The sequence below is a fragment of the Marmota marmota genome, unplaced genomic scaffold (genome assembly GCF_001458135.2).
Source record: "Marmota marmota marmota unplaced genomic scaffold, marMar, whole genome shotgun sequence".
In the NCBI taxonomy this organism is placed as follows: Eukaryota; Metazoa; Chordata; class Mammalia; order Rodentia; family Sciuridae; genus Marmota; species Marmota marmota.
This window is the reverse complement of record NW_025999990.1, coordinates 10,525,422-10,551,699: the sequence shown is the minus strand read 5'-3', so window position 1 is coordinate 10,551,699 and position 26,278 is coordinate 10,525,422. Positions and strand designations below refer to the sequence as shown.

The window sequence follows — 26,278 nt, the reverse complement described above, 5'->3', positions numbered from 1 at the left end:
GCCTTACATACTCACAGCGCAGCAGCTACCTTGAACATCATCAGTAGGTACTATTAACAAAACTCAAGACCTCATTCCACTTTGACCAATTGTTCCTCTTCCTATCTGGGATCCAGCCTAGGATGCAGCTTTGCATTCAGCTGCCTGTCTCCTGAGTCTCCTCCATGACAGTTTTCTTCCTCATCTCTCAACAATGCGGGCGCTTGAGCATGATAGTTATTGGATATATGCCCTGCCATTGGATTTGTCTGCCGTTTCTCGTGACTAGTTCTGGCTGTCTGTTTTGGTTGGGATATCACAGAAATAGTGCTGTCCCTTCTCAGTGCAGTCTGACTAGCTGTGCCTGGTGACTCATGACTCAGCTCCTGAACACTTGGTAGTGGTGGTTTCTAACAGGTTTCTCTCTGAAAATTGCTATTAATAAGTACCGTGTGGGGAGATACTTTGAGACTCTGCAGAACATAACCGTTTCTCATCATTCTCTCACCTGCTGCTTTGAACATCCACCCTCCACAGTGACCATTGGTGTTTGCCTCCTGGTCACTTTCTGCTTCCATCCCTGCTTCTGTGTTTATTCGTTGAAACTCTGTTGTAAGGATGAGCTCAGTTTTTATTAAGAGCTGTATAGACTTATAAATAATTATTTTCCCCAGTGACACAGAATCCATTGCTTTTGTTCTTTATACTTTTGCTCAAATGGCCCCAGAAATGACCAGAGGGTGTTCCTTTCCCAGCTCCCATGACTTCTTGACAAACCCCTTTGTAGGACATCTCTCTGGTGTCACAGTGTGTGCATGGCTCATTTGTTATTTTCCCTTCCCCAGCCCTACAGTCATCCATTTCTTTTGGGAGCCCAGAGATCCTTCAATTGAGAATGATAGTAAACTTTTTTTTTTTTTTTCCAGATCTAGTTCTTTTTGCAGGGATAGAACCCAGGGGATGTTGTCCCTTTGGACTGTGACCCCAGGCCTTTTTATTTTGAGATAGAATCTCACTAAGTTACCCAGGCTGGCCTTGAACTTGTGATCCTCCTGCCTCAGCTTCCCAAGACACTGGGGTTACACTATCATTCCTGGTAGCAAACACAATTTTAAGAGACTAGATTTATATTTTGATTCCTGCTGAGCATGGGAAGTTGTAACTGGGGAAACCGTGTGGGTGGAAAAGGTAATAAGCCTCAAAGTGACTTCCCAGTTATGTAGTGTGAGGCAGTGATATATCTGGCAATTTGTAGGCTCTTATCAGATGCTTTCAGTTATAATTAGAGTAAGCTACTGGAAGGAATATTTGATGGACATGTTTTGTGAACTGAAGGGGCAGGACAAACATGGACTGTTGTTGAGGGAAATGATGTGACATTCACAGTTGATAAGAGACAGAAAAAACTGCACAACTCCACTTGCTTCTTTAAATGGAACCAGTGTTCATAAGGGGCAGATGCCTAGAAAGAGAGCCAAGGCCCTGACAAGTGGTCTAGCTGGTGTAAGGATGTCCACTTCTCCATCGTCACATGGGGCAAAGGAGCTTGCAGATAGGTATGTCATGGAACATGAGGTCTACCCGAATAGTCTGCTCATCTAATACGAGGAGTTCCCGTGGATTCCCAAGAGTACAAAGTCTGCCTGACTGTGGGGGACGCAGAATTATAAAGTAGTTGGGTCCTGCCTGAGCACTGGGGAAAAGAATGTGATGGAGACTAAGAACATCTAATTAATCTTATTTGCTTCTCAGAGGTGATCGATAGAATGACCCCACAGCCAGAAAGTTGGAGTCAGCAAAACTTTCGACAGACTTTCTCCCTGGATATTAGTCTGCCTAGCACAGTGCAAAAGGGGCTGAATGGAGTGTTGAATACACAGCTGATCGTGGAAGCTGTGCCGGAGAGAGCTTCCACCCGGGATCAGATTCTGCCTAAGCTTTCTATGAGCAATGTGATAGGGAATGGAGCTGGGAGGGATTTTGCAAGATAGTTGTTAATTTGATCAAGAGCTTTTCACTAAAGAAAAGCCAAGCACACAGATATTATGTAAGGTAGATGTGACTTAGCTAAGTTATGTGAGAAAACATTTTGTCTTTGTTTGTGTCTTGTCGACACTGCCCATCTTTTTTGCAGCTGCAGAGATGGCATCATATCCAGGAGGCCAGTACCCTTTCCTGATTTGGCACTGTCACCTAGTCATTGCTTCTCAGAACTTGAACATACCTCCAAATCCCCTGGAGCTTGTTAAACTCCTGATTGTCACCACCCCCAGAGTTTGTGATTCAGCAGGTCTGGGTTGGAACCTAATCATTTGCCTTCCTGTGAGTTCCACGTGACGGGTGATGCTACACTTGGGACTGTACTTTCAGAACCCCTGGCTTAGTCTAAGTGGCAGTATAATCCTCCGAAGCCCATTGATTTATACAATAAAAGTTTGCTTATGCTGGGGTTGCCATGGTTTGAGCTTTTCTCTGGGGGAGCCAGCTCTTCCACTAGAAACTCAGTGGTCAAGGCTATTTCTTTAAACCTCACTCTTTGAACATAGGTACCCAATTGGCAGATGGGCACTGGAGAACCATACCTGATACTCATCCTCTCTTACTCTGATGTGATGCACCACACATGTCATTAGCCAGAAGCAATCATAGGAGAACCCAATTGAAGGAGACTGAGGAGTGTATTCTTCTGTGTACCCTGAGGAAGAAGGAATGACAAGTAGCATAAACCACCCCCAGAAAGCTGCCTCACTGAATCCGAGATGGTGCAGGCCAACAAACTAGGCCTTGGGGAGGGTGACCAGGTTGGTGAGAGACTGCAGATAGTGCCTGGAAGACTGGAGAACTCGGGGTCAAAGGGAGTTTCGAAATATGTCTTCAGAGGTCTGGTGCAGGGTAATTACAGGCCAACTGGAGCCGAGGATGGGTGAATTGTCCACCTGTCACTAGAATTATTCAGGCAGTGGCCAAATGCCCATCTGTAAATACATGAAACCGGAAGGACCCCAGGGCTAAAGTGGCCTTCCAGTCTCTGACATAGGAATGAAGTGAGACCACTTACTATGCAGCGGCACATGGAGTAGAGCCATAGCCAATCTGAGGGGGCTGTTTTAAACCAGTCACTGTCCCAAAGTCATTCCTTGAACTAACCAAAGCCAATAAAAAGCACTTCTTTGCACAGTTGATCTGATTTCTGGATGGAAACAACTTCCAGGAAGAAGTCACTGTCTGCTGTAGGGTCATGTGTGGAACACAGGGCCACACCCTAGAATCTCCCAGGGGAGCTGCTCTCCATATCAGTTAGTTGGCCTTGTTTGGGCACCACTCTAGCATTTGTGAAGCTAATTCCAGTGTGTTGCCAGGGCTGGAAACTGTCACTGGGGTCTGCCAATACAGCGTGTTGCTGTGGCCCTCTCTTGTGTGACTTGGCCTTATTCCTTTGCTGGTTTATGTTTGAGAAGGGTTGATCCCAGGTGCTATTGTTCACATGACTCCACCCAGTGTTCTCTCCTGGTGGTGAATTTAAGGGACAACTCTGTAGAAGTAGGAGATTTCAGCTTTATTAAGTAGAGGGGCAGTTAGCTCAAAGTCTGTTTGGTATAATTTAATGCCTGGTCTTAGGATGCATTGGTATTTTGTTCCTAAAGAGTTTGTAACCCCTTCAAGGTAAAGCCACAGACCCTACCTCCTGCTTTTCCTATAGGTGCAGGGGACTTGGAATGCCTGCTGTTCGTTAAGGAAAAGGGCAGTAGCAGAAAAGGAGAGGGGAGAATGAACAGGAGCCCTGGAGCATTAGTGGAGCCATTGATGCGCAGGTGCTAGCCGGGTCAGTTCCCCAGCTCGGGGCAGCCATGGTCAGGGTCAGGTGGACTGGGGGGCTTTGCAGAGTCTCGCACTTCCACAGTATTTTTTGCACATAATTTTTTTTAAAGTACCCCCTACTCCACCTGGATCCTACTCATATTTATCTGGAGGGCATAATTTCCTCCCCCAATCTTTGTGAAATTTGTGAAACTGAAAGTATCACCCCTTCCTTTTGTTTCTATCCTCCTCCTTTACCCTGGTGATGACAGTTAATTAAGGTTATGAAAATAGCGTCTAGTTTGCATAGTTTAGCCGGATGGTTTCATTTTCATTTTTTTTTTTTTTTTTACCATTATAGTTCCTACTGTTGCCGTGAGTTGTGTGTTACTCTGAATACTAAAAGATCTTTTATTTAATCTAAGTGTGGGAAGATGAGAGATTTTTATCCTTCTTAAGCCATCTTCTAGCTGTGGGGATATTTACTTTCTGCCAAAATCATATTACTCCAGCAAGAGGTGGAAAATCATTTTTCCTATCTTTTTTTTTTTTTTGGTGCAGAGCTTATTTGTGATCACTCAAGGTTTTCGGAGAGATGTATTTAAATCAGTTGCATCTTCGGAGGCTGAAAGCACACTAGTAGAGTGCTTCCTAGCATGTATAAATGCACAAAGCCCCAGGTTCATCCCCAGCACTGCAAAAAGAAAAAGCAGTTGGATATTCTGTTTCCTGTTCAGTTGTTGGAAAAGTGTGGTTCTACATTTGGATCAGATGTGAAATCCAAGGGCTAAGAAAACATAAATTAGAGTTCATCTGTTAATGCTTTGTGTTAGAAATGTTCATCACTGCTGTCTTTACGAAACTTGCTAATTTTGGCCACCAAAATTAGTATTTCATCAGTATTTTTTATTGTCATATTTTAGATATTTTTAGACCTTGCCTCTTATATATTTCATAATTTCATTGTTGTAATAAAAGTTAATTATAGTAATTTATATATATTAGGTTTGCTTTTACTTTATTGGATATTATAATGGTATAGTTTATCTAGTTTTATCCAAGTCCTATTTTGTGACTTAATGAAAAACTTAAATGACTTGTCAAATGATGTTGAAACTTTTTAGTTCAAAGACCATTGAAACATAGATCTAACTGTTGATGATTTTGGTAACTTGTGGCTAAATTTGAAGATGGGATGGTGATGGTGACAGGGGCTAATAGATCAAGGACTTTTCTGGGTGGCATTATCTGTTACCTCCTTTGGACCTTGAAGTAAGTCCCTGAGGTACATGCTGTTACCGGACAGGGCAGCAAGGCTCAGGGACCCTCCAGGACTGGGTTCAGGCTGAGAGCTCAGAGGACTGGTGCTGTGCCTAGCAGTGGTGTTTGCATGACACAGCAGCTGCCATTTCAAAAACGGCCTAATTTTCATTTCATTCAGTCTTTTTGATCAGGTGCACCTTTCTTTTCTTTTTTTTTTTTTTATAGTTTTTCTTTTAGTATTTATTTTTTAGTTGTAGTTGGACACAATGTCTTTATTTTGTTTATTTATTTTTATGTGGTGCTGAGGATCGAACCCAGGGCCTCACACGTGCTGGGCGAGCGCTCTACCGCTGAGCCACAACCCCAGCCCCAGGTGCACCTTTCCATCAAGTTTTTCCTTCTGTTGTACGTTCAGTGGTTTCAGTGGAGTGTCGGGTGGAGGTGGAAGCTGGCTCCCCCCATCCTGTGAGCGTGTGGCAGTGTGGGTAGCAGGTTTGCGTGTACAAGTCAGAGTCCTGGCTGGGACCCAGCACTTCAGTGGACCCAGTCACAGTTGAGATTAGTAGCACTGTGGAATCATAAGTGCATGGAGCAGGTGTCTTGAAAAGTCGTGACATATTTTAGAGTAGCCTGCATTTTATTTCTTAGTGATCACCTAGAAGGTATTTGGGCCCTGAATGGATTATAGCCAGACTTGGACCCTGGCAAAGGTTTTGAGTGGTTTCTGGAGGAATTTCAGGACATGGAGAGGTGCACGGGAGAGGCCCCTGCCTGTCAGTGGGTGTCAGAACAGAGGTCCTCTGGTCACCATCAGAGACAGGGAGCTTTCTCTTCTGGCTCTGTTGTCTGGGTTGGGACTGGGGAGGTGAGCAGGACCTGGGTGGGAGTGAAGTCTATTTTTAGATTCTCCTGGTTAATGGTGATACCTTCACACTCACACGCCTTCCTTCCTACTCTCCTGCCCTCGGAGAAGTTTGCTGTAAAGGAATTAAGTCAGTTGACAGCTGAGAGAGAAGCTATTTAGGGTACTAGCTCTCCATGCTGGAGAGCTTGTAAAAGCTGCCCCAGCAGGAAGATGATGCTGAAGAATAACTTGCATTTCAGGAGCTAATATAAGCTTACTTTTGTTTGTTTGTTTATTTTGTAGTGCTAGAGTAGGTGGGGGGCCCAATCCCCCCAAAGAGCCAGACCCTAGTGATTAGAACCCCATATAGTTATCCCTCAGTATCACAGGGCTAGGTTCCAGAACTGCTGCTATTCCCTGCCCCCATACCAAAAATTTCAGGATGCTCAAGTCCCTTATGTAAAATGGCACAGTGGTTGTGTGTAATTGACATTCATCCTCCTGTGTACTTTAATTCATCTCTAGATTACCTGATACAATGCAAATGCTATGCAAATTGTCGTTAAAAGTCTATACATGTTCAGTACAGATGCAGTCGTGTTTCCAAGTATTTTCATTCTGTGTTTGGTTGAAGCTGGGGATGCAGCACCCATGGATGTGGAGAGCCGACTATAGATTAGACCCCCCTATAACAGCACTTGCCTTGGCAGATCCTCACAGCTGCCAGGGTCCTCTTTTGTAAGCAGAGGTCTGCCTGTACTGGGGGGCCCCTCCTGCGTGTTTTAATGTGGAGGGTTGAAGCCCTGAGCATGCAGGCTCTGCCTCTTTCATGTCCCCTGTTGCCTGTTCTTGTTCCAGCAATATAGTACCGTATGTAGCTGCTTGGCATGTGCCATATTCTCCCTTGTCATTGCTCCTTCAGTACCTTCTGCCAAAAATCCCCTTCCTTGCCTCATTGTACCTGTGAGCTCTTCATGGCCAGCACCAGGCTCCCTTATTCCCTGCTGTGGCCCTCTTGCATCTGGAATGACCTCTTTGTATTTTGTCTTCCTTCTTCAACAGATCATAATGTCCTCAAGGGCAGAAAGATCCTGGCACTTTAATGCTAGAGCTCAGTGGATGAGAAGAAAGGAGTCAGGGCTCACAGTGGTCGCCCTCATGGTATGCTGGGCTAGTGAGGCTGGGTCAGGCTTGCAGTGTGGCTGAGGGCTGACGGTGGCCCTGTGTTCACTCCTTTTCATAACCACAGATTTGCATCTTTGGTTTTACCTTGCCACCTGGCAGAGGCAAGCCTTGGGCCAGAATTATCCCCATGAGGGCATGGATCTGTGCAGGCTCACTAAACAGGGGTGGGACAGTCACTGAGAGCACTGGGGCTGGGGATATCGGGTTGGATCTTTGCACAGAAAGTACAGTACATATGGCGTGTCTCCAAAGAGTCCATTCCCCACAAGGCGCAGGCAGTGTGGCTGGTTCAGGTTGGGTGCTTAAAAAACACAGTGACTAAGATGTTTACCGACATCCAGACACATGTAGTGTGTTGCCTGCAGGGCTGCTGTTATTTTGGAAGATGCTTCCTGCCCCCAGCCTTTCCTGTTTATTTCTAGGATGCTCAAAAGGTGGAGGCTTCCTTGACGCCGGGCTGGCACTGTTTCCGAGACAGGAAAAACATGAGCCTCGTTCCCGTCGCCGTCTGCTTTGGGTGAATGTACCAGGACTTGCTGGCTTAGAACATTTCTTATTAAAAATACCACCACAGCCAGAGGCCAAGTTCCCACACCGTCCCAGACAGCACTGCTCTGCTTCCATTGCATGCGGCTACAGTGGGCCTAGCTCCCGGTTCTTTCCCTCCATTTTGAGTTTGGAGTTTTCTCTCTGTGCAGCTCTCTACCCCAGGGGAACTTACTAGATAGCAAAGCCTTGGCTTCTCCCTCTGCTACCTGCCCCGGGCCCATCCATCTCTCCAGTCTAGAGTCCCTTCCTGTGATGCCTCTCATCATCCATCTGTCCAATTTTCTTGTGCCTCAGGCTCCCTCCCTCTCTGGGATCCCTGGCAGTAGAGGGGCTGCAAGTCTTGTGGGGACAGGGAGTCATTTCTTCATGTCTTGAGGGTCCAGGTTGGTCTGGGATTCTGTTTGCTGATGGAAGCAGTGCTGACCGTGTGGTCAGACTCCTGATACTGTTACGGGATTGAGGTTCTGCTGTGCACTGAGGCTGTCACGGACTTGTACAAGAATGCAACCATCCTTTGTAATTTCTTAAGGAAAGTGTTCCTAAATCCAACTGGCAAGTTAGATTTTTAGCTTTTCAGAATTTAACCCATGACTGCTTGCTGATTGACATTACCTTGAAAAACCTCTCAAAAGCCAGAAAATAAATAACATGTCACAAGTGGGAATGTCAAAGGAAATAAAAGGTCATTCTGGGACAGAGTTAATAAGGAATTGTAAAACAGGGCCCTGGAAGTAACAGGGGTCATGGATTCCTACTCTCTTTAGTTTATGGATGGGGCAAACTTCAGACCCAGGAGGACAGCAGGAATTTTTTTCAGAGTTTAGCCCCTGTGCCAAAGCTTATAGGTGTGGCTTTAAAGTAGCCACCTCAGGTTTTGGAGGGAGAACAAATTCTTATTGTTTGGCAGAAGAGCCAGACCCTAGGGTGAGATGCGGACGTGGAGAAAGGCTCAGAGCAGTCAGCTTCAGCAAGTCCCCAGAAATGCCGGGGAGTGCGTGGATGACACTGCAGAACATGAAGCGAGCTAGCAGGCTGGTTCAGGGAAGAGAAGGGGAACTCAGAGTCTCATGCCCCAAACCAAGGAATTTGAATGGAGCTCAACACCAAGTCAAGGAGCACGGAGGAGCCTCTGCCCAGCTGTCTGTGAGCTTGTTTTCATACAGCACACAGGATGCCTCCCTGGGAACACTCCAGGGGTCGCTGGGGCATCAGCCCTTTTTTTTCTTACCCCTTTGGATTTGTTGGTTGATTGTACCTAGCAGCAGCTCTTCATTAAAATGACTTATTTAGACCAATGGAAAAATCCTGTGTGATGCAGGGTTAGGACTACATCATACAGAAAGTAACCAGTTCATGAATTTTAATGTTCGCTTTTGGAATGTTTAATTGTGCTTTTTTTCACTTTTTAAAGTTATTAACAGATTCCTTGCAGATCATTTGGTAAAAAAAATAATTATATTTAAAAGAAATGATTCTTTTTTTGTCTTTTTATTTGTGGAGATGAATAATATTTAGAAAGATTCTACTTTTTAAAAAATATTCCATAGCAGTCCTTTTATAAAATACTATTGATGATAGGGAAAAAACTTTGACAATGACCTTTTCCTATTTAGATCATTTTTTTAATTAAAAAGGGCAAAAAGATTCTGTGAAGAGTCATATGAGAAGGAAATGTTCTATATACCCTGCAGTGGGCCCTCCTTGAAGCCTGGATTCTCTGAGGATGGGCGATGCCAGGTCATCTCTATAGGCAAACATTTTAGGCAACAGGGAGATTTTGGAGATAGGACCAACCCCTGAAAGTAGAAGGGGGAACGAAACTGACCAGATGCAGAAGATTGGGCAGCTGGGGTGAGCTTCACATCACGCAGCTCAGGAGGCTACAGCATAAGCCACAGAGGCCCTGTCTGTCTTCTCTCTTCCTCCCCCACCCCTCTCTCCTGGAGCCTGAACTCAGGATCTTGCCCACGGTAGGCAGGTGCTGTACCACTCAGCTCCAGCCTCTCTTTTGAATGTTGATTGTGGGGAGGAGGAAGAGGAGGAGGAGGAGGAAGGGTTAGTCAGGATCTATTGTGTGAGGGCCTCAGATGTGGGCTGTTCAGCATCTCTGGTGGGAACCCCAAACCTCTACTTTAGAGGGCCACTGCTCAGTGGGGGCAGACGTGGGGCATCCCAGGCAGCCCCACCAAACCTGGCAGGCGTTGCTGAGTTTCATTGCCCTGGTTTCTGCAGCTTTGTTAGGAAGTGAGCCTTTCATTCCAGAACTTTCCATATCCCAGTGTCTGGATGTGCTCTGGGCATGGATGCTGTGGAGCAGCACATGTTTATTTCTCATCGGCTCTGGATTTGGCCTTGCGTTACTGTGTATTTATTACTTGTCTGTGTCACTACGTTTTAAATTGTATGATGTCATGAGCAAACCAGGTATTCTTATAATTAGAAAGTCGGGAGACTTGTTTTTGCTTTGTTCTTTTAAATAAGCATAGCAGCAAACACTCATGCTTATGAAAAATGTTGATTTCAAAATTTTTACCTCAATAGTCTAGGTACATGACAATGGTATTGCTGGTACTCAGAACTTGTGCAAAGCATGTTCCATGAAACAAAAGCATTCCCCTTGCTTTGTAAGTTAGGACTTGGTTTACCTAGACTGATATCCACATTGTTGAATAGATTACCTAGATCGATTATCCACTATGTTAAATAGACAGGTCCTGACATCTTTGTGATTTGTCTGTCTTTTCTATTGAGTGTGAGACAATGGGCTAAATCAGGGATTAGCAAACTACATTTCATGGTCCTGCCATCCCTTTTTGTAAATAATTTATTGAACCACAGCCATGCCCATTCATTCATGTACTATTGGCTGTGTCTGGTTTCAAACTACAAGAGCAAAATTGAGTAGTTGCAGCAGAAATTTTATGGCCTTCAAAGCCTAATGTGTGTGTGTGTGTGTGTTTTAATGACTGCATTTATTTATTTATTTATTTTGGTTTTTTGATTTTTTAGTTGTACACAAAATATTCATTTTTATGTGGTGCTGAGGATCGAACCCAGGGCCTCACACATGCTAGGCGAGTGCTCTACCACTGACCCACAACCCCAGCCCCTAATGTGTTTTTTGTTAATTTTTTTTTAGTTGTAGATAGACATGTTTATTATATATGTGTGTATGTATTTGTATATATATATATTTTTCAATGTAATGCTGAGGATTGAACCCAGGGCCTCACACGTGTGAGGCAAGAGTTCTACCACTGAGCTACGACTCCAACCCCCTAATATGTTTATTCTTTGTCCCTGTATAGAAAAAGTTGACTGACCCATGTTCTAAATTTATATTCTGTGCCTAGGTATTTTCCCCCAAGCTACTCAATTCCAATTTGTAGCAACGCTGATGGTGTAGTTAATTTTAGCATGCAACAATTATATTTCTCCAAGCTTTTTTACATGTAGGCAGTTTAAGTTTCCTGTGCTGTGTGCATCAAAATACCCCTTTCTTTGTCTATTCTTAGATGTAGTAAAATTGGAACTGAAAAACCTCACTAGTGCCCCAGACGGTAAATTTTCTCAGTAAAGACTTTAGAATTTATGACTCACAGTATTTCAAATTTCAGGAGAAGGCTACTTCTTGTCTGTGTTAAGGACCACTTGCTAAGGGAGCACAGTGGCTTGGATAAGCAGGTTTATTTCCTGTAATTTACCTGGTATAACTGGAGGTCAGATTTATATAGCAGGAGTGAAATCTTTCTACTTTGTGTCTACATAGTGACCATATCCTGATCTAATAGGAGTAACTGAGAAACTTTACTCCCTACAAAGTATTGGTTTTTATTTATCCTGATGAAAAGCTTAAACCTGAATTAAAATTAGAACTTTCATTTACTATATGTATACTAATATTTCATGTTAAGTGATTTTAAAAAAAATCAACTTTATTAAAGTATAACTTATATAATCAGTGTATTTCTATTTTGTAGAAAAGCTCATTTATTTTATAGGAGACAGATTAGATTGTAGATTTTTTGAAAAACTTGTTCAGATTTATCAGTCTGTACTACAGGTTGAGCATCTCTAACCAAAGTGTTTGGGATCAAAAGTGTTTCAGATTTTGGATATTTTTGGAATTTGAAATATTTGCATTGACTTTCACTCATTTGTTTTCAGATTAGGGATGTTCAACCTATCTTCCTTTTTCTCTTTCCCTTTCCTTTCTTCTTTCTCTCTTCTGGGCACTTGCATATCACAGGTATGACGTGCACTTCTGAAACTAAAAACAGGTCATCATTCACACCCTGGCATGCTGAACCCTGGGCATGTGTTTGTTCTTCTGTATGTACCTCTCTCCTTAATTCAAGAAATACTTTCCAAATCGCATATAATTTGATATGAACAATGTATATGAAACCATGCCTTACAGATGCTTTTGGTTTGATAGAAAGAGAAGAGATAAATGTTTTAAAAGCAAAAGTTAGTGTAAGAGTTGGGTGTCTAAGAGGAATTGCAAGGGAATATTTAATTACTAAATGAGACCTTTGAATTCAGATTTCAGCTCGGTGCTTATTGAGGCCCAGTGACTGGAGTGAACAATGAAATACAGTCCCACATTGGAAAAGGTTAGAGGATAGAAATGAATTAAAAATTGAAGCTCAGCATGATGTGTAGAAGAGAGGAATTAAACTTATATCTAGGATCCAAAGAAGCAAAGATTTAAGGGCCACTCTTTCATGGGAGATTGGCAGGGGATGGGAGATGCCAGGGAAGGCTTCACAGAAGAGACTGCCCGGAATGGTGTTTGAAGAATATACAGGAGGTATTTGTCCATGAGCTGAGCAGTCAGAAGGAGGATAGATCTGGTTGGTACAAACAGCATGCTACATGATCAGTGCCTGTAGACACCTAGTTCTGAGCATTTTGAGCTAAAGCATGTGGAGGGAGGTTGGGATTGGGGAGGGGTCAAGTCCAAGGGCCTCAGATCTCACTCCTGTTATAAGGAGCACCATATGGGTGTTAGGCAGAGGAGTGACCTTCACAATGTGCAGTCCCAGTGGTTTGCTCTGGTAGGTGTATGGGATATGGATGAGAGGAAGAGAAGACCATGGGTGGCTGGAGAGGTCAGGAAGGGTTTGAATGGACCGCAAGGAGATCAAAATCTGCCCCCACCCCCACACCTCTTTCCACATGTTTTTATTGGTGCATTATAATTGTACATAATGGTGGGATTCACTGTTACATATCTGTACATACACACAATATGACAGTGTAGTTTGACCAGTATTACTCCTTAGCACTTTCCCCATCCTTTTCCTCTCAATCCCCTGTCCCTTTCCTCTTCTGATCTCTCTTTGATTTCTTTTGAGATCCCTACCCAGCCCCCACCTTTTAAATTCCTTTTTCCTCTCTACCTTCCGCATATGAGAGAAAACATATGACCCTTGACCTTCTGGGTTTGACTTATTTCACTTGAAATAATGGTCAGTGGTTCTATCCATTTTCTTGGAAATGATATAACTTCATGTTTCTTTATGGTTGAATAAAATTTCATTGTGAGAATATGTATCTATCTCACATTTTCTTTATTCATTCATCCACTAATATCTAAGCTGGTTCCATAGTTTGGCTGTTGTGAATTGTGCTACTATAAACATGGGTTTGCATTTATCACTAATATGATGGCTTTATTCTTCAGGATAAATACTGGGGAATGGAATAACTCGGACACCTGATGGTTCCATGCCTCGTCTTTTAAGGAACCTCCATATTGATTTCCATCGGGGTTGCACTAATTTACAGTTCCACCAACAGTGTAAAAGTTCCTTTTTCTCTATATCCTCTCCAGCATTTATTAGTTTTATATTCTTGATGACTGCCCTTCTGACTGGAGTGAGATGAAATCTCAGTGTAGTTTTGCTTTGCATTTCCCTAGTTGTAATGATGTTGGACATTTTTTCATGGTTGTTGGCCATTTGTATTTCTTCTTTTGAAAAGTGTCATTTGCACGTTTCTCAATTGGGTTTTTAAATTTTTTTGTTAAGCTTTTTGATTCTTTATGTATTCTAGATATTAATCCACTGTCAGAAGAGTAGCTAGCAACAAAGGCTGTCTTTAATGTCCTTGTCTTCTTTAGATTGTGGACAGTTGCAGAGGCCAGGAAGTTGATTTTTGTGGTACACTTCAGGAGCAGTGGCTGTGAAGACTCTCTTGATCTGAATTTACATACTCTGTGCTCTTCCATTCCGTGGGGACTCTGTGTCCCTCCATCTCCAGCCCCTTTGTTGACCACTCAGGGGTATCTTCAGCTTTTCTCAATAGTTTTCAAAATCATGCCAAGGTACCTCTTACCACAGTAGATAAAGCACAATTATCCAACCCCACCTTCCCTGCTGCCATTTTTTCCCTCCGCTTCCCTTTACCACGTCTCCCTGAAGCAGTTTTCTGTCCTTGCACTCCCCTGTGTCCTCCCAGCTAGACTGTGATCTTCCCCGTTGACCAACATACTGAGGAGGTTTCCAGTGACTTCCACGCCTGGGTCTTGGCTTTCTCGGTTGTCTTCCCCTTGCCTTGTCTGCAGCAGTTGTCTGGAGGTCCTGCTTGAAATGCTCGCTGCCAGGCCTCCGGGATACTCTCTTCTCCTCCTACCTCAGTCTTCTCATCCATCCAGCTAGGAATGTTAATGTGTCCATTTATTCTCAGAAGGTCTTAGCTCATGTCTTTGTGACTCCTGGGTGCCTTTCCCGAGAGCTAGACTTGAATCTAACCACTTGTTTGGCTTCTCTGTTTAGATCTTCCATGGGGCCCTCAGAGTTAGTATATTTAAAACAGAATTCTTGATCCCTCTGCACCCTAACCCTACTTCTCTCACTCTTTCCTACTTAGTAACCAGCAACATTCTTCTAACAGAGATATGGGTCAAAAAATTTGGGAGGATCCTTTGCCCCTTCTGCTCTCCCCTCTGTCACTCACATTCCCCTATCCACAAATTCTGCAGCTTGCTACCTTCTAGCCATTGAGCTTCACTGCCTCCTCACTGGTTTCCCAGAAGCCACACTTGACAGCTAGAATGGCACATCAAACGTGTAGGTCATATGACTCCTCCACTCAGTCTCTCCAGTGTCTTCTCCATGACCATCTCCAGGCCTCACCGTAGACCATGGATCTTCCAGTCTGTTCTCTGACCTCCTTTCTCTCCTGCCCTTGCTCCACAGAAAACTGAATAAAAGACATGACTGGGTAAGTCACTAAAGAAATAGAGACCAGAGAGTACACAGAGGGAGTTCAGCATCACTTGCCTTGAAGAAAAAGGGAAATATATTTTACGGACCACTTGGGCAGAGTTGAATAACAGTGAGCTGGGATTAGAGACTCTCAGGAAGAAGTTGAAACACCTAAACCATCATTAGACATTAGTTAAATAAATTATGTCCATTTATACAATGTAATACACTGCACTCATTAAAAAGAATGTAAACATGTTAAAATATAGGTAGATGTGTGTACTTCATCAGTGAAAATGATCAGATGGAAAAATCTAACGTCAGCTCATTTTTATAAATACTGATGAGTATATATATTCAGAATACAAATGGGAAGGATCTATTACTAGAAATTGACAATGGTTCGGTGGCCATCTTTATTCTCTCATTTTGAAATAAGCATTTTTTACTTTTACAATAAAGGAAGGCCACAGTATTTAAAAGTGCCATATATATTTCAGGTTGGAACCGGAAGCTGCTGGGCAGGAATTCCCTCAATTTCCTGGTCTCTTTCTCCCCCACCCACTACTTACTCTAACAGGCTTTGCACCTGTCTCGGGGTGGGCCTCTGCTCAGGCCACAGGAAGAGCTGCTCTTCCTTCTGCCGGAGCTCTCCCGCCTCCCTGTCTTTGACTCCTGGCCTGTCCTCTTTCAGTCTTTTTCTCATCAGTACTTAAACATGCTTATGTCTCACCTGCCCTCTGAAAAATAGGCAGTGCTTGTGCTGTGTCCGGTGCTTAGTCCTAACTTTATCAGCTTGTGATTACTTTGTAGACCTACTCATTTTCTTCTGAAGGAGAATTATTCTTCATTATCCTTTCATTCACAGTACTTACTGAGTATTTAATGTGCTACAGAGAAGAGTTGTTCACGCAGGCTCTGGTGAACAAGGCTAGGGGGCTGGAAAACAGGTCATGGTTGCTAAGAGCCGGGTGTAGGAGAGGCCTTACCTATATGGGGGGACACTTGGGAGTTTTAGAGGTCCATTACATCTGTTACATATTTTGATTGTCATGGCAGCTCCATCTCACCCAGGAATTGAACTGTCACTTTGTAACCATCTTGGCTATTGTGGTTGTAGGACTCGTGTTCAGGTAACCTTTATTTTACTAGTAATGGCCCCAAAGTGTGAGAATAAGTGACATCAGCAGTTCAGGAATGCCAGAATGCTTCATGTAAGTGAAAAGGTGAAAATACTGTGAGATCTTTTGAGAGACTGACTACATGCACATAACTTTGAGTATGTTAAATTGTTATAATTGCTCTATTTTATTTGTTGTTGAATTTTTCACTGTGCCTCATTTATTAATTAAACTCTATCATAGGTATGTATTTACAGATTGTCTCCCACTTGAGATGGTTTGACTTACATTTCAGCTTTCTAGTGGGTTTATTGAGGTATTAAATGCATTTTCCACCTATCGGTTTATGGGGATATAGCCCCTTCCTAAGTCAAGGAACCTCTGTATAGGAAAAGATGTGATATCTGTGGGGTTTGGTGCTACCTGAGGCTTTAAGACACCTGTTGGGAAACTTGGAACATGTCCCTGGCAACAAGGTGGTGGGTAGAGGCTGTGTATCTGCAGAACAGAGTCCCTGTGGAAGGGTTTGGAGTTTAGGAGTTAATGTCTAAAGGAACTGCTGCTGTGATAAATTATAAAATTAAATTGTAGAATTAAAATGTAGAATTGGTTTGGCTTTTCTTTTTTCATAAAAAAAAAGTGTTAGGATAGAGCTGAAGGAGGTGTATCGCATGACTTGAGGTTAATCTGTACAGCCTTTAACCTTGGGTGTGTGGGTGTTTCTGAAGGGTGATGGCTGTTGAGGAGGCTTTTTGCATGATGGTGTGAGGCAGATGCCTCTTGGGGGTGAGGTGGAACTCTCAGGAAAAGGTGAAGCAGCTATTTCTCCAGGTGGTGTGACATTGTGACTTTCCTCAAACCTCTTCAAAGTCACCTGCAAAAGAAAGAGACCTGAAAACGAAGAAACAAGAAGAAACCTGTTATCAGAATGGGAATGTCCAATTGTGGGGGAGTCCACAGGGAGCCAGGACACACTCCCAAGAGCCATCTGGAAGCAGTGGCCATCAGAGTCTGCACCCCAGGGCCCAGAGTGTGCCCGTGCTGGGGACTCAGCAGAGGGCTCTGGCCAGAGGAGAAAGGCTTTCTGCCCTGAAAGCTGCCAAGATAAGGGAGAGGTTGGCGAGGAAGCTTAGGAAGGGCTCCCACATGTTTGCTGCATTTGTTATCTGATGAAAGTTCTATGTGAACATTTTGGGGACCTTGCCAGGTTATAAATTAGCTGCTTCTTTAAAGATTTAAAAACAAAAATAACTCAGAATTGAGCAGGAAAACTTGGTCCTTTTCTGACTGTAGTTAACTATCCAAAGTCCACTCAAAGCCTTGGTTCCCTCAGTATCTGCTTTCACTGCATTGGAAATAGGACGCATATGGCCTTAAAATCAAAGAAACACTTGCTGCTACCACTGCTGCTACAGGAGGCTGAGGCAGGAGGATTGCAAGTTCAAGGCCAGACTTAGCAGCTTAGCAAGAACTTGTCTCAAAACAAAAACAGTGGAGGTATAGCTCAGTGATAGAGTACTTGCGTATCATGCAGGAGACCCTGGTTTCAATCCCCAGTAGTGGGAAGAAAAATCTCAGAAACAGAATTATCTACTTTGCACTTTCTTCACACCATTTTTCCATTTTTGTTGTTCCCAGTGTCACTGAGTAGCCATAATGAACTCATAAAATTTGAATTTAGAAGTTATGAATAAAGTTAGAGCACCTTGAATAAACTAATATTTAGGGCAGGGGTTGTAGCTCAGTGGTAGAGCGCTTGCCTAGTATGTGTGAGGCACTGGGTTTGATCCTCAGCACCATATAAATATAAATAAATAAAATNTGTGAGGCACGGAGTGACCAACAAAAATCCCACGTCAGTGGCTGGTCAGAAACTGCTTTGTATGTGAAGAACAGGTTGCATCACATTGTTAGAGGAGAGTCTTCCTCACACGCTGCACCAGAACATGTGTGAAGTGAGCTGAGAGAACACGGCACTTCTCACAAGAGAGGGCACTGAGAGGGACCCTGAAGACAGAGAGCCAGTGTGTAAATCGAGGAGGGTGGCTGGCCTCATGATGAAGACAGTCCTGAGGTTGGCTCTCAGATCAGCAGGAGTTTGCTGGGACTTGGTGAGTTAGGGAGAGTTTCCTGGGTAGCAAAACACAGGAATGAAATTGAAGCGGGGAGTGGTCTTGGTGAGGTGAGAATGTTCTACAGATACTGTGTTTCAAGACTGAGCCAAAAGAATGAGAATCTAGCTGGGTATGTGGCCCAGGACTGTGATCCCAGATGCTCTGAGGCTGAGGCAGGAGGATCACAAGTTTGAGGCTAGCCTCAGCAACTTCGTGAGACTCCGTCTCAAAATAAAAAAGTCTGGGGATGTAGCACAGAGCTCTTGCCTAGTGTGTGTGATGGCCTGGGTTCAATCCCCAGCATGGGGGGTGGGAGAGATGACACACTTGGTCAGAATTTGGAGGGATGCCCTGGTCTCCTTTACAGTAACTTTATTTCTATCCTGGTGATGTCACCCCAAGGTGGTGAAAGGCTGGGATTCTCCAGCTGATTTACTGCCAGCAAATCCCTTTATAACACATAGTGCTTGCTCATGGTGCTGGCCAGCTCCTGATGCTGCTGGAATCATCAGGGTTTGAGGCCTGTCCTTTTGAAATCCTCAGAAACCTTTTCAAAGGAGGCAGATTTGGTGCTCAATAAGACCCCGGGTGCCTTTCATCCCCCTTCCCTGCTGTGGTGTTCTTGGTGTTTGACATATGTTATCCATAGTCACCAGGGCCCTTAACCTTTCTTAAACCTGTTTTTGGCCTGTTTCATTAAGATGACAGTAATTCATATCTTTCCAAGAAAGGATCTTCATAATCTAGTATTTTTTTCACCAAAATTAAATGAAAACTTAAATAAATTAACTACCTTGGATATCTGTTCACTTTTCTTCGTCCTGATCTACTGATGCACAACCGTATTTGGTGCTGTGATTATAAATAAATACGCTGCCTCTGTTTTGATGAGGAGGCTGGGCCAGATGTTCCATCTTGTCACAGCAGAGTAGCCTGGGAGAATTAATATCAGAAGGACAGGGTCCAAGAGGGACTGTTTTTAGGCTGGCACATCTATTGTGATGTAAATTCTGAGGAGATTCTCTGAGTCATTGTAAAGGAAACTTGGAAATTTTAAATTCTACATTTTAAAATTAAGATCGTTTAGGGTTGGGGTTGTGGCTCAGTGGTAGCGCACTCGCCTAGCAATTGTAAGGCACCGGCTTCGATCCTCAGCACCACATAAAGATAAATAAAAAAAGGTATTGTGTCCATCTAAACTACAAAAAAAAAAATATTAAAAAAATCAAGATCCATTTAGAATTAACAAATTAAGTCCTACTTTGACCAAAGCTACAAAATAAATACTCTGAAACAAATTGGACTGGTCCGGTAAGGACACAAAATAAACAGTGGTTTACAAACAAACAACAAAAAAAAAAAAAAAAAAAAAAGAAAGANAGAGCGCTTGCCTAGTATGTGTGAGGCACTGGGTTTGATCCTCAGCACCATATAAATATAAATAAATAAAATAAAGGTGTTGTGTTAAAAAAAAAAGATTTTACGGAGAAGAAAGTCAGCTTTAGCCACTTGCTTAGCGTGCTGAGGCCCTAGAGCACCAAAAAGAAAGAGAGCCATTTGTTTTGTTGGGTTGTAGGAACCTTTGGGCTCGATCTGGGTGCTAGTACTTAAACTTCTCATCTTCTTGTCACTAGTGATCTGAAGCTGTGCTCTGTTTGGGCTTCATTTCTGCATGTTTTCATAAAGACCAGGAAAGGGGGATGCACTGCCTTTGATATCATCAGCTCTCTGAGAAGAGACCTAGCCTGGCTGTTCCTCCCTCCGGCCACCGAGGGTCTCCTCGCAGGCACTGTTCTGTTGAAATTTTGCTATTGTACTCCCATGTACTGGTTGTTGAACCCGCACCTCTGGAAGAGCCCTTGCCTCTAGCATGTTCCTGTCGTCCCTGTCTCCAGTGACCTTCTCTTCTCTCCTGATGCAGCAAATGAAGAAGCACCCGTGCCGCCAGTGTGACAAGTCTTTCAGCTCCTCGCACAGCCTGTGCCGCCACAATCGGATCAAGCACAAAGGCATCAGGAAGGTGTACACCTGCTCGTAAGTTGCCGTCGCTGCCACAAAAGCACAGGGGAGGGACTGTCGGGGTGTCCCTAAGGGTTTCATATTTCACCAGGAACTTTTAATTCCTCCTCTTCTGCACCAGTTTCTAAATTTCTGTCTTAGCTATATTCTGTTTTGGCCTTGGGTGTTTCAATTGGGTTTTTCAATTGAAATTTCAACAGAACAATGCCTGCGAGAAGACCCTCACTAGTCATGCTTAAAAATATTGGAATACTTTCTTGCACACCCTGTGTATATTCTCACGTTATTCAGTGGCATGTATGTATGTATGTATGTATGTATGTATGTATTATTAGGGCATTATAGTTATACATAATAGTTGGGTCATTTTGACAAAATCATACATGCATGGAATTTGATTTACTCCATTTCAGACCCCAATCCCCCACCATTTCCCTCCCTTCCTCTCCCTGTTCTCCTTCCTCTCCTCTACTGATCTTCCTCTTGTTTATTTATTTTTGATTTATACATAAAGGTGGAATTCACTGTGTATTTATATGTGTACAGAGTGTGGTTTTGTTGGATTCATTCTGCGTTTCTTCCCCTTTCCCATTCCCTCCCTCATCCCCTCCATCTCCTTCCTCTGCTCCACTGATCTTCCCTATATCCTATGACATCCAACCACCTCTCCACCTCCTCCCCATATTTTGCTGTCGCTTCCACATATGAGAGGAAACATTCAACCCTTGATTTTCAGAGTCTGGCTTGTTTGGCATATATTTTTATTACTGAGGATTTGGGGAAAGGGATTGTTTTTTTGGCCTGCATTGAATGAGCCACCCAACTCTGGTTCCCATGAAATGGTTGGTCTTGCCAAGTTGATTTGGTGGGGTGGTTTACTTGAGTTCACAGGAGGCCCAAAGAGGGCCAGTCATGGATTTAGTACTGGACCAGGTCTTGGGCACTTTGGCTACCATCTGCCACTAGGGCAAATAGCCTTTTCCCAGCACACACCCTTGGCTGGGATCAAACTGATGTGAGGCACGGAGTGACCAACAAAAATCCCACGTCAGTGGCTGGTCAGAAACTGCTTTGTATGTGAAGAACAGGTTGCATCACATTGTTAGAGGAGAGTCTTCCTCACACGCTGCACCAGAACATGTGTGAAGTGAGCTGAGAGAACACGGCACTTCTCACAAGAGAGGGCACTGAGAGGGACCCTGAAGACAGAGAGCCAGTGTGTAAATCGAGGAGGGTGGCTGGCCTCATGATGAAGACAGTCCTGAGGTTGGCTCTCAGATCAGCAGGAGTTTGCTGGGACTTGGTGAGTTAGGGAGAGTTTCCTGGGTAGCAAAACACAGGAATGAAATTGAAGCGGGGAGTGGTCTTGGTGAGGTGAGAATGTTCTACAGATACTGTGTTTCAAGACTGAGCCAAAAGAATGAGAATCTAGCTGGGTATGTGGCCCAGGACTGTGATCCCAGATGCTCTGAGGCTGAGGCAGGAGGATCACAAGTTTGAGGCTAGCCTCAGCAACTTCGTGAGACTCCGTCTCAAAATAAAAAAGTCTGGGGATGTAGCACAGAGCTCTTGCCTAGTGTGTGTGATGGCCTGGGTTCAATCCCCAGCATGGGGGGTGGGAGAGATGACACACTTGGTCAGAATTTGGAGGGATGCCCTGGTCTCCTTTACAGTAACTTTATTTCTATCCTGGTGATGTCACCCCAAGGTGGTGAAAGGCTGGGATTCTCCAGCTGATTTACTGCCAGCAAATCCCTTTATAACACATAGTGCTTGCTCATGGTGCTGGCCAGCTCCTGATGCTGCTGGAATCATCAGGGTTTGAGGCCTGTCCTTTTGAAATCCTCAGAAACCTTTTCAAAGGAGGCAGATTTGGTGCTCAATAAGACCCCGGGTGCCTTTCATCCCCCTTCCCTGCTGTGGTGTTCTTGGTGTTTGACATATNAAAAAAAAAAAAAAAAAAAAAAAAAAAAAAGAAGGAAAGAGAAAAAACAAAGTTTCCCAGTGTCCAGGGGCTCCCACGATGCACAGCAGCACTGCTCATCTTGCTTTGAGCCCCTGGTGTGGTGCAGCCCCTCTGAGGGTCTGTGTGTGCGGTTGGTGGTGCAGCCCTCTGGTGCCAGGTGCCGCTCCTCAGCGGCAGTCTCTCTCCCTGTGCTCCGCAGGCACTGCCCGGACTCGAGGCGGACCTTCACCAAGCGGCTGATGCTGGAGAAGCATATCCAGCTGATGCACGGGATCAAGGACCCTGACCTGAAAGAAATGACGGAAGCCACCAACGAGGAGGAGACGGAAATAAAGGAAGACACCAAGGTCAGACATTGCTGCTGACTCTTGTGTGGCTGGCTTTCCCTATTCTGTCTCTAAATCTCCATTTGTGTGTACAGTTTCACGATTTAAAAATTCTACACTATGTGTAAAGGTGTAAAATAATGGCTAATTTAACCCCTCAGCTTCTCCTGAAAGATAACCTTTGTTCCTCTGTATCCTTCTGGAAAACAGCTTGAGGGATCTACTTGCATAGATAACTTGCCAAATTTTATGTTGACTTACAACAGTTGTCTTTTAGAGGAATATGTTAAAGCTAGATTCTTTTTTTTTTATTGGCTGTGTATCATTCCTCATAACAAATAAAGCAATTCCTTAATTCTCTTTAGAATGGATAAAAGATAAGACCACAAATTTGTGCCTTGTTCTTACATTAGTAGGTAGTGGACTTCAATCAGCCTGCAGTGTATACCCATACACAAGCCTGCATGCAAGGCATTGTGCTGTGCCAAGTGGTCCTGAAATCGAGGGATGACTGTTCAGCAGCCATTACCGGCCCTGGCACCCAGCTGAGTCTGGATACTGCTAAAAGCAGTTTACCCAGTTAATTGTTGAGATAAACCTCATCAGAATACCAGTCAGAGTAGGGCTGCAACAAGACGCTGGCCTTCCCCCAGGAAGTTAAAGAACGCATGTGCAGAAGGAGCTTTGGGTCAAGGTAGTGTGAGAGAAGTGCCCTGGGAATAGGGCAAAGCCACTGGGCCTCAAGAGGAAATACCACTTGGTTTTGGATTTGTGGCAGTGAGGGGATTCTATGTAGGCAGGGATTTAGAAGCTGGAATGGAGGGAAAAGGTAGATCCAGCAGGAAGCTGAGTGAGGACACGGAGGGCTGTTGCCTGTGGTGGGAGCAGGTGCTGGCCAGGTGGACCCGGCACTGGCTCCTCAGCTTCACATTGTGAAAGCAAGAGCCCCAGCATTCTGTCTCCCACAAGGTCCTCTACAGTCGCCCTTCCCTCCCTGACTTCATCCACAGTGGACAGCTGCCCTGCTGTCCCTGAGCACTCAGGCCTGTTTCCCCCTAACACCTTTACCCTCAGCTTCGTGTATCTGGGCCTCTGCCCTTCACTGTGTCAGGTCCCTGTTGGCCTGTCCCTTGTCACCATGGCCTTCCCTGGCTCACTTAACAAGCCCCACTCACCTAACACTCCCTGCATGTCCGCTCCACCCCCTGTTTTGTCGTCCTGGGTCTGACTCCTCCTAGATTCCTTGTTCTGTTTGGGGTTGTCCTGCACCACTGGATCAGAAGTGCCACAGCAGCAGCGACTTCTTTGTTCCCTGTTGTCCCCCCTCCACCCCAAGTGGAGCAATGCCTGGGAATTTGGGAACTCCAGACCTGTTAGGGGCGAAGGAGCGTTGTAGGGTCCCCAAGCCCACAGCATACAGTACGTTGGCAGCTCCAAAGGCGTGGATCCGCCGCAGAGCAGGGCGGTTTTCAGTTGTGTGCTGATTTGTGTTTTTCCTCAAAGGTTCCCAGCCCCAAGCGGAAGTTGGAAGAGCCGGTTTTAGAGTTCAGGCCTCCCCGGGGAGCCATCACTCAACCCCTGAAAAAGCTCAAGATCAACGTCTTCAAGGTGCACAAGTGCGCCGTGTGCGGCTTCACCACCGAGAACCTGCTGCAGTTCCACGAGCACATCCCCCAGCACAAGTCGGACGGCTCCTCCTACCAGTGCCGCGAGTGCGGCCTGTGCTACACGTCACACGTGTCGCTGTCCCGGCACCTCTTCATCGTGCACAAGCTCAAGGAGCCGCAGCCCGTGTCCAAGCAGAACGGGGCCGGGGAAGACAGCCAGCAGGAGAACAAGCCCAACCCCGAGGACGAGGCCGCGGACGGCGTGGCGTCCGACCGCAAGTGCAAAGTGTGCGCCAAGACCTTTGAGACGGAAGCTGCCTTAAACACGCACATGCGGACACACGGCATGGCCTTCATCAAATCCAAAAGAATGAGCTCCGCCGAGAAATAGCGCAGGCACTCCCCCGGAAAACCCCTGTCCACATTGGAATTCAAAAGACAGAAAAAGGACATTTTTGTTACAAAAAGTTTGCAGTATAATAGAGTTAACAGTACTGTCTAGGCTGTTGCAATATATTCTCTTTCAATGTACCTTCCTCACCTCCTTGGATATATCCTCGATAAGTATTACAACCGTATTTGAGTTTAAAAGAGTTTGTATATATTTAAATGAATAACTTTTTATACTCTTTGTTACATGTTTGTATCAGTATTTAGTGGAAAATGTTTTTTGAGTTTTTTTGGGTTAAAATTTTTCTTTTTTGTACTGTTTCTTTAAAACAGAGTTCTTAGTAACAGGGGCAGTTCCTGAATTCAAAAAGACCATTTTGTATGTTACACATTTGAATGGGTTAACAAATTACAGGCTAACATAATGCCTTTTTTTAGTGTTTTTTATTTTTAGAATTCACTACATAAATTGTAGGTGATCGTGGGTCTCAAAAACACTAGAAACTTCTAAGTGTCTTAGCACTATCCTCAGCGTGCCTGCCCGAAGTGGGCCAGGGCGCGGCTGGGACACCCGCACTCCAGCTCAGAGTGGCAAGGCTCGGTCAGAGCCACCAGCTTGATTAAAGCAGCCTTGTGGTCCCTTCTTTCCCAGCAGTGGCAGAACAGGCCAAGAATCCTGTAAGGGTTGTGGGTTTCCTTAATTCCATTTTGAGGAATGGGGAAGAAAGGAATTAATTCTAAAGGGGGAAAATATGGGGTTCATTGTTCTCTAGGGAAATTTCCAAGGCTGACTTATAAGAGCACAAGGAGATCAAGCTACGAAAGGGCTGGACTACTGTAAAAGTTACAAATCCGTAGTTAGATCAATAGATGTCTAGTCAGGTTTTTGTCACATAACTTATTAACTATCACACAGACACAACTAAGAATATCAAGTATTTCTCTGACTCTTGACAGGGAAAAAAAAGTCACAGTTGACTTAACCCTTTAGCTGTCTAAACAGTTGGTGTTTCCTGTTCTGGGTGCTACTGCCAAATGTTCTGGTACTTAGAGTTGGGATGCACAACTTCAACCACCGACTTGGCAACGCAGCAGCCTGCATATTGCAATTGGCCATTAGATGAAGCACTGAGCCACCTGGGTTTGTTCAGTCATTTCAATAAGTACAGCTCTCATCCGTAGTTCTGCTTTATTGAAGCACTGCAGAGGTACTCTTCTGTCCCTTCCGTTTATAGTTCTCTGGGAGTTATCATTTTTTGGTTTTTGTTTTGTGTTTTCCTTTGCATTTTATATTTATCCCTGAACATGTTTTGTATTTTTTTTTTCTAAGAAAAGAAATTCTTTTGTGTATATATAGATACTTGCATGATAGACTGTAGCCAACGTTCGGTTCCTCAAAAGGTCTTGCTGCTGTCAGGTGTTATGACTACATCCATCATAACTGTATTACACACATTTCATATGTAAATAAACGTGGGACATTTGGCCCTTGTGCTTCTGTGAGAGAGTTATTGATGGTGGGTCTCTGACATCTTCATGAAGTTTAGGAAGTGATTAATTGCTGGGACAGGCTACAGGATATTGCAGAATTCTTCCACTCAGAAGAACAGCGTATTTGTTCTCATTGGTGATCAGCTATTTTGTCACTTTCTTGTTGACTCCATCAGTACATCGGTACAATCCAAGGGTGTGATTAAGTATTCCTCAACTTGAAATTCAATTGCTGTTACTTGTTATGGTTATATTTGTATTGCTCTAAGTTGTATTCATAGCACTTTCACATGTTTCTGCATTTGAACCTTGCAATAAACCTGTGTGATGGGCTGCACAGGTCTGTATAGCCTAGTTTTACAGTTGAGGAAGCTGAGCTCAGATTAACTTCTTTGCCTAAGCCCTCATAGCT

General features: G+C 44.2%; 1 protein-coding gene across 20 annotated transcripts in view; it reads left to right on the top strand.

Annotated features, from left to right (window-relative positions):
- The window catches only part of Znf532 (zinc finger protein 532), a 106,599-nt gene extending 80,739 nt beyond the window's left edge, over positions 1 to 25,860 (top strand). For 19 of the 20 annotated variants that reach the window (XM_048806142.1, XM_048806140.1, XM_048806145.1 and 16 more), the window contains 3 exons: positions 19,989 to 20,101; positions 22,252 to 22,399; positions 23,882 to 25,860. In XM_048806142.1, the coding sequence (XP_048662099.1) occupies positions 19,989 to 20,101; positions 22,252 to 22,399; positions 23,882 to 24,376 (756 nt within the window). In that variant the 3' untranslated portion in view covers positions 24,377 to 25,860. Of the gene's footprint in view, positions 1 to 14,886; positions 14,892 to 15,730; positions 15,742 to 19,988; positions 20,102 to 22,251; positions 22,400 to 23,881 lie in introns of those variants that run through there. The other variant, XM_048806147.1, reaches the window with a different exon arrangement.
- The last annotated feature ends 418 nt before the right edge of the window (positions 25,861 to 26,278 follow it).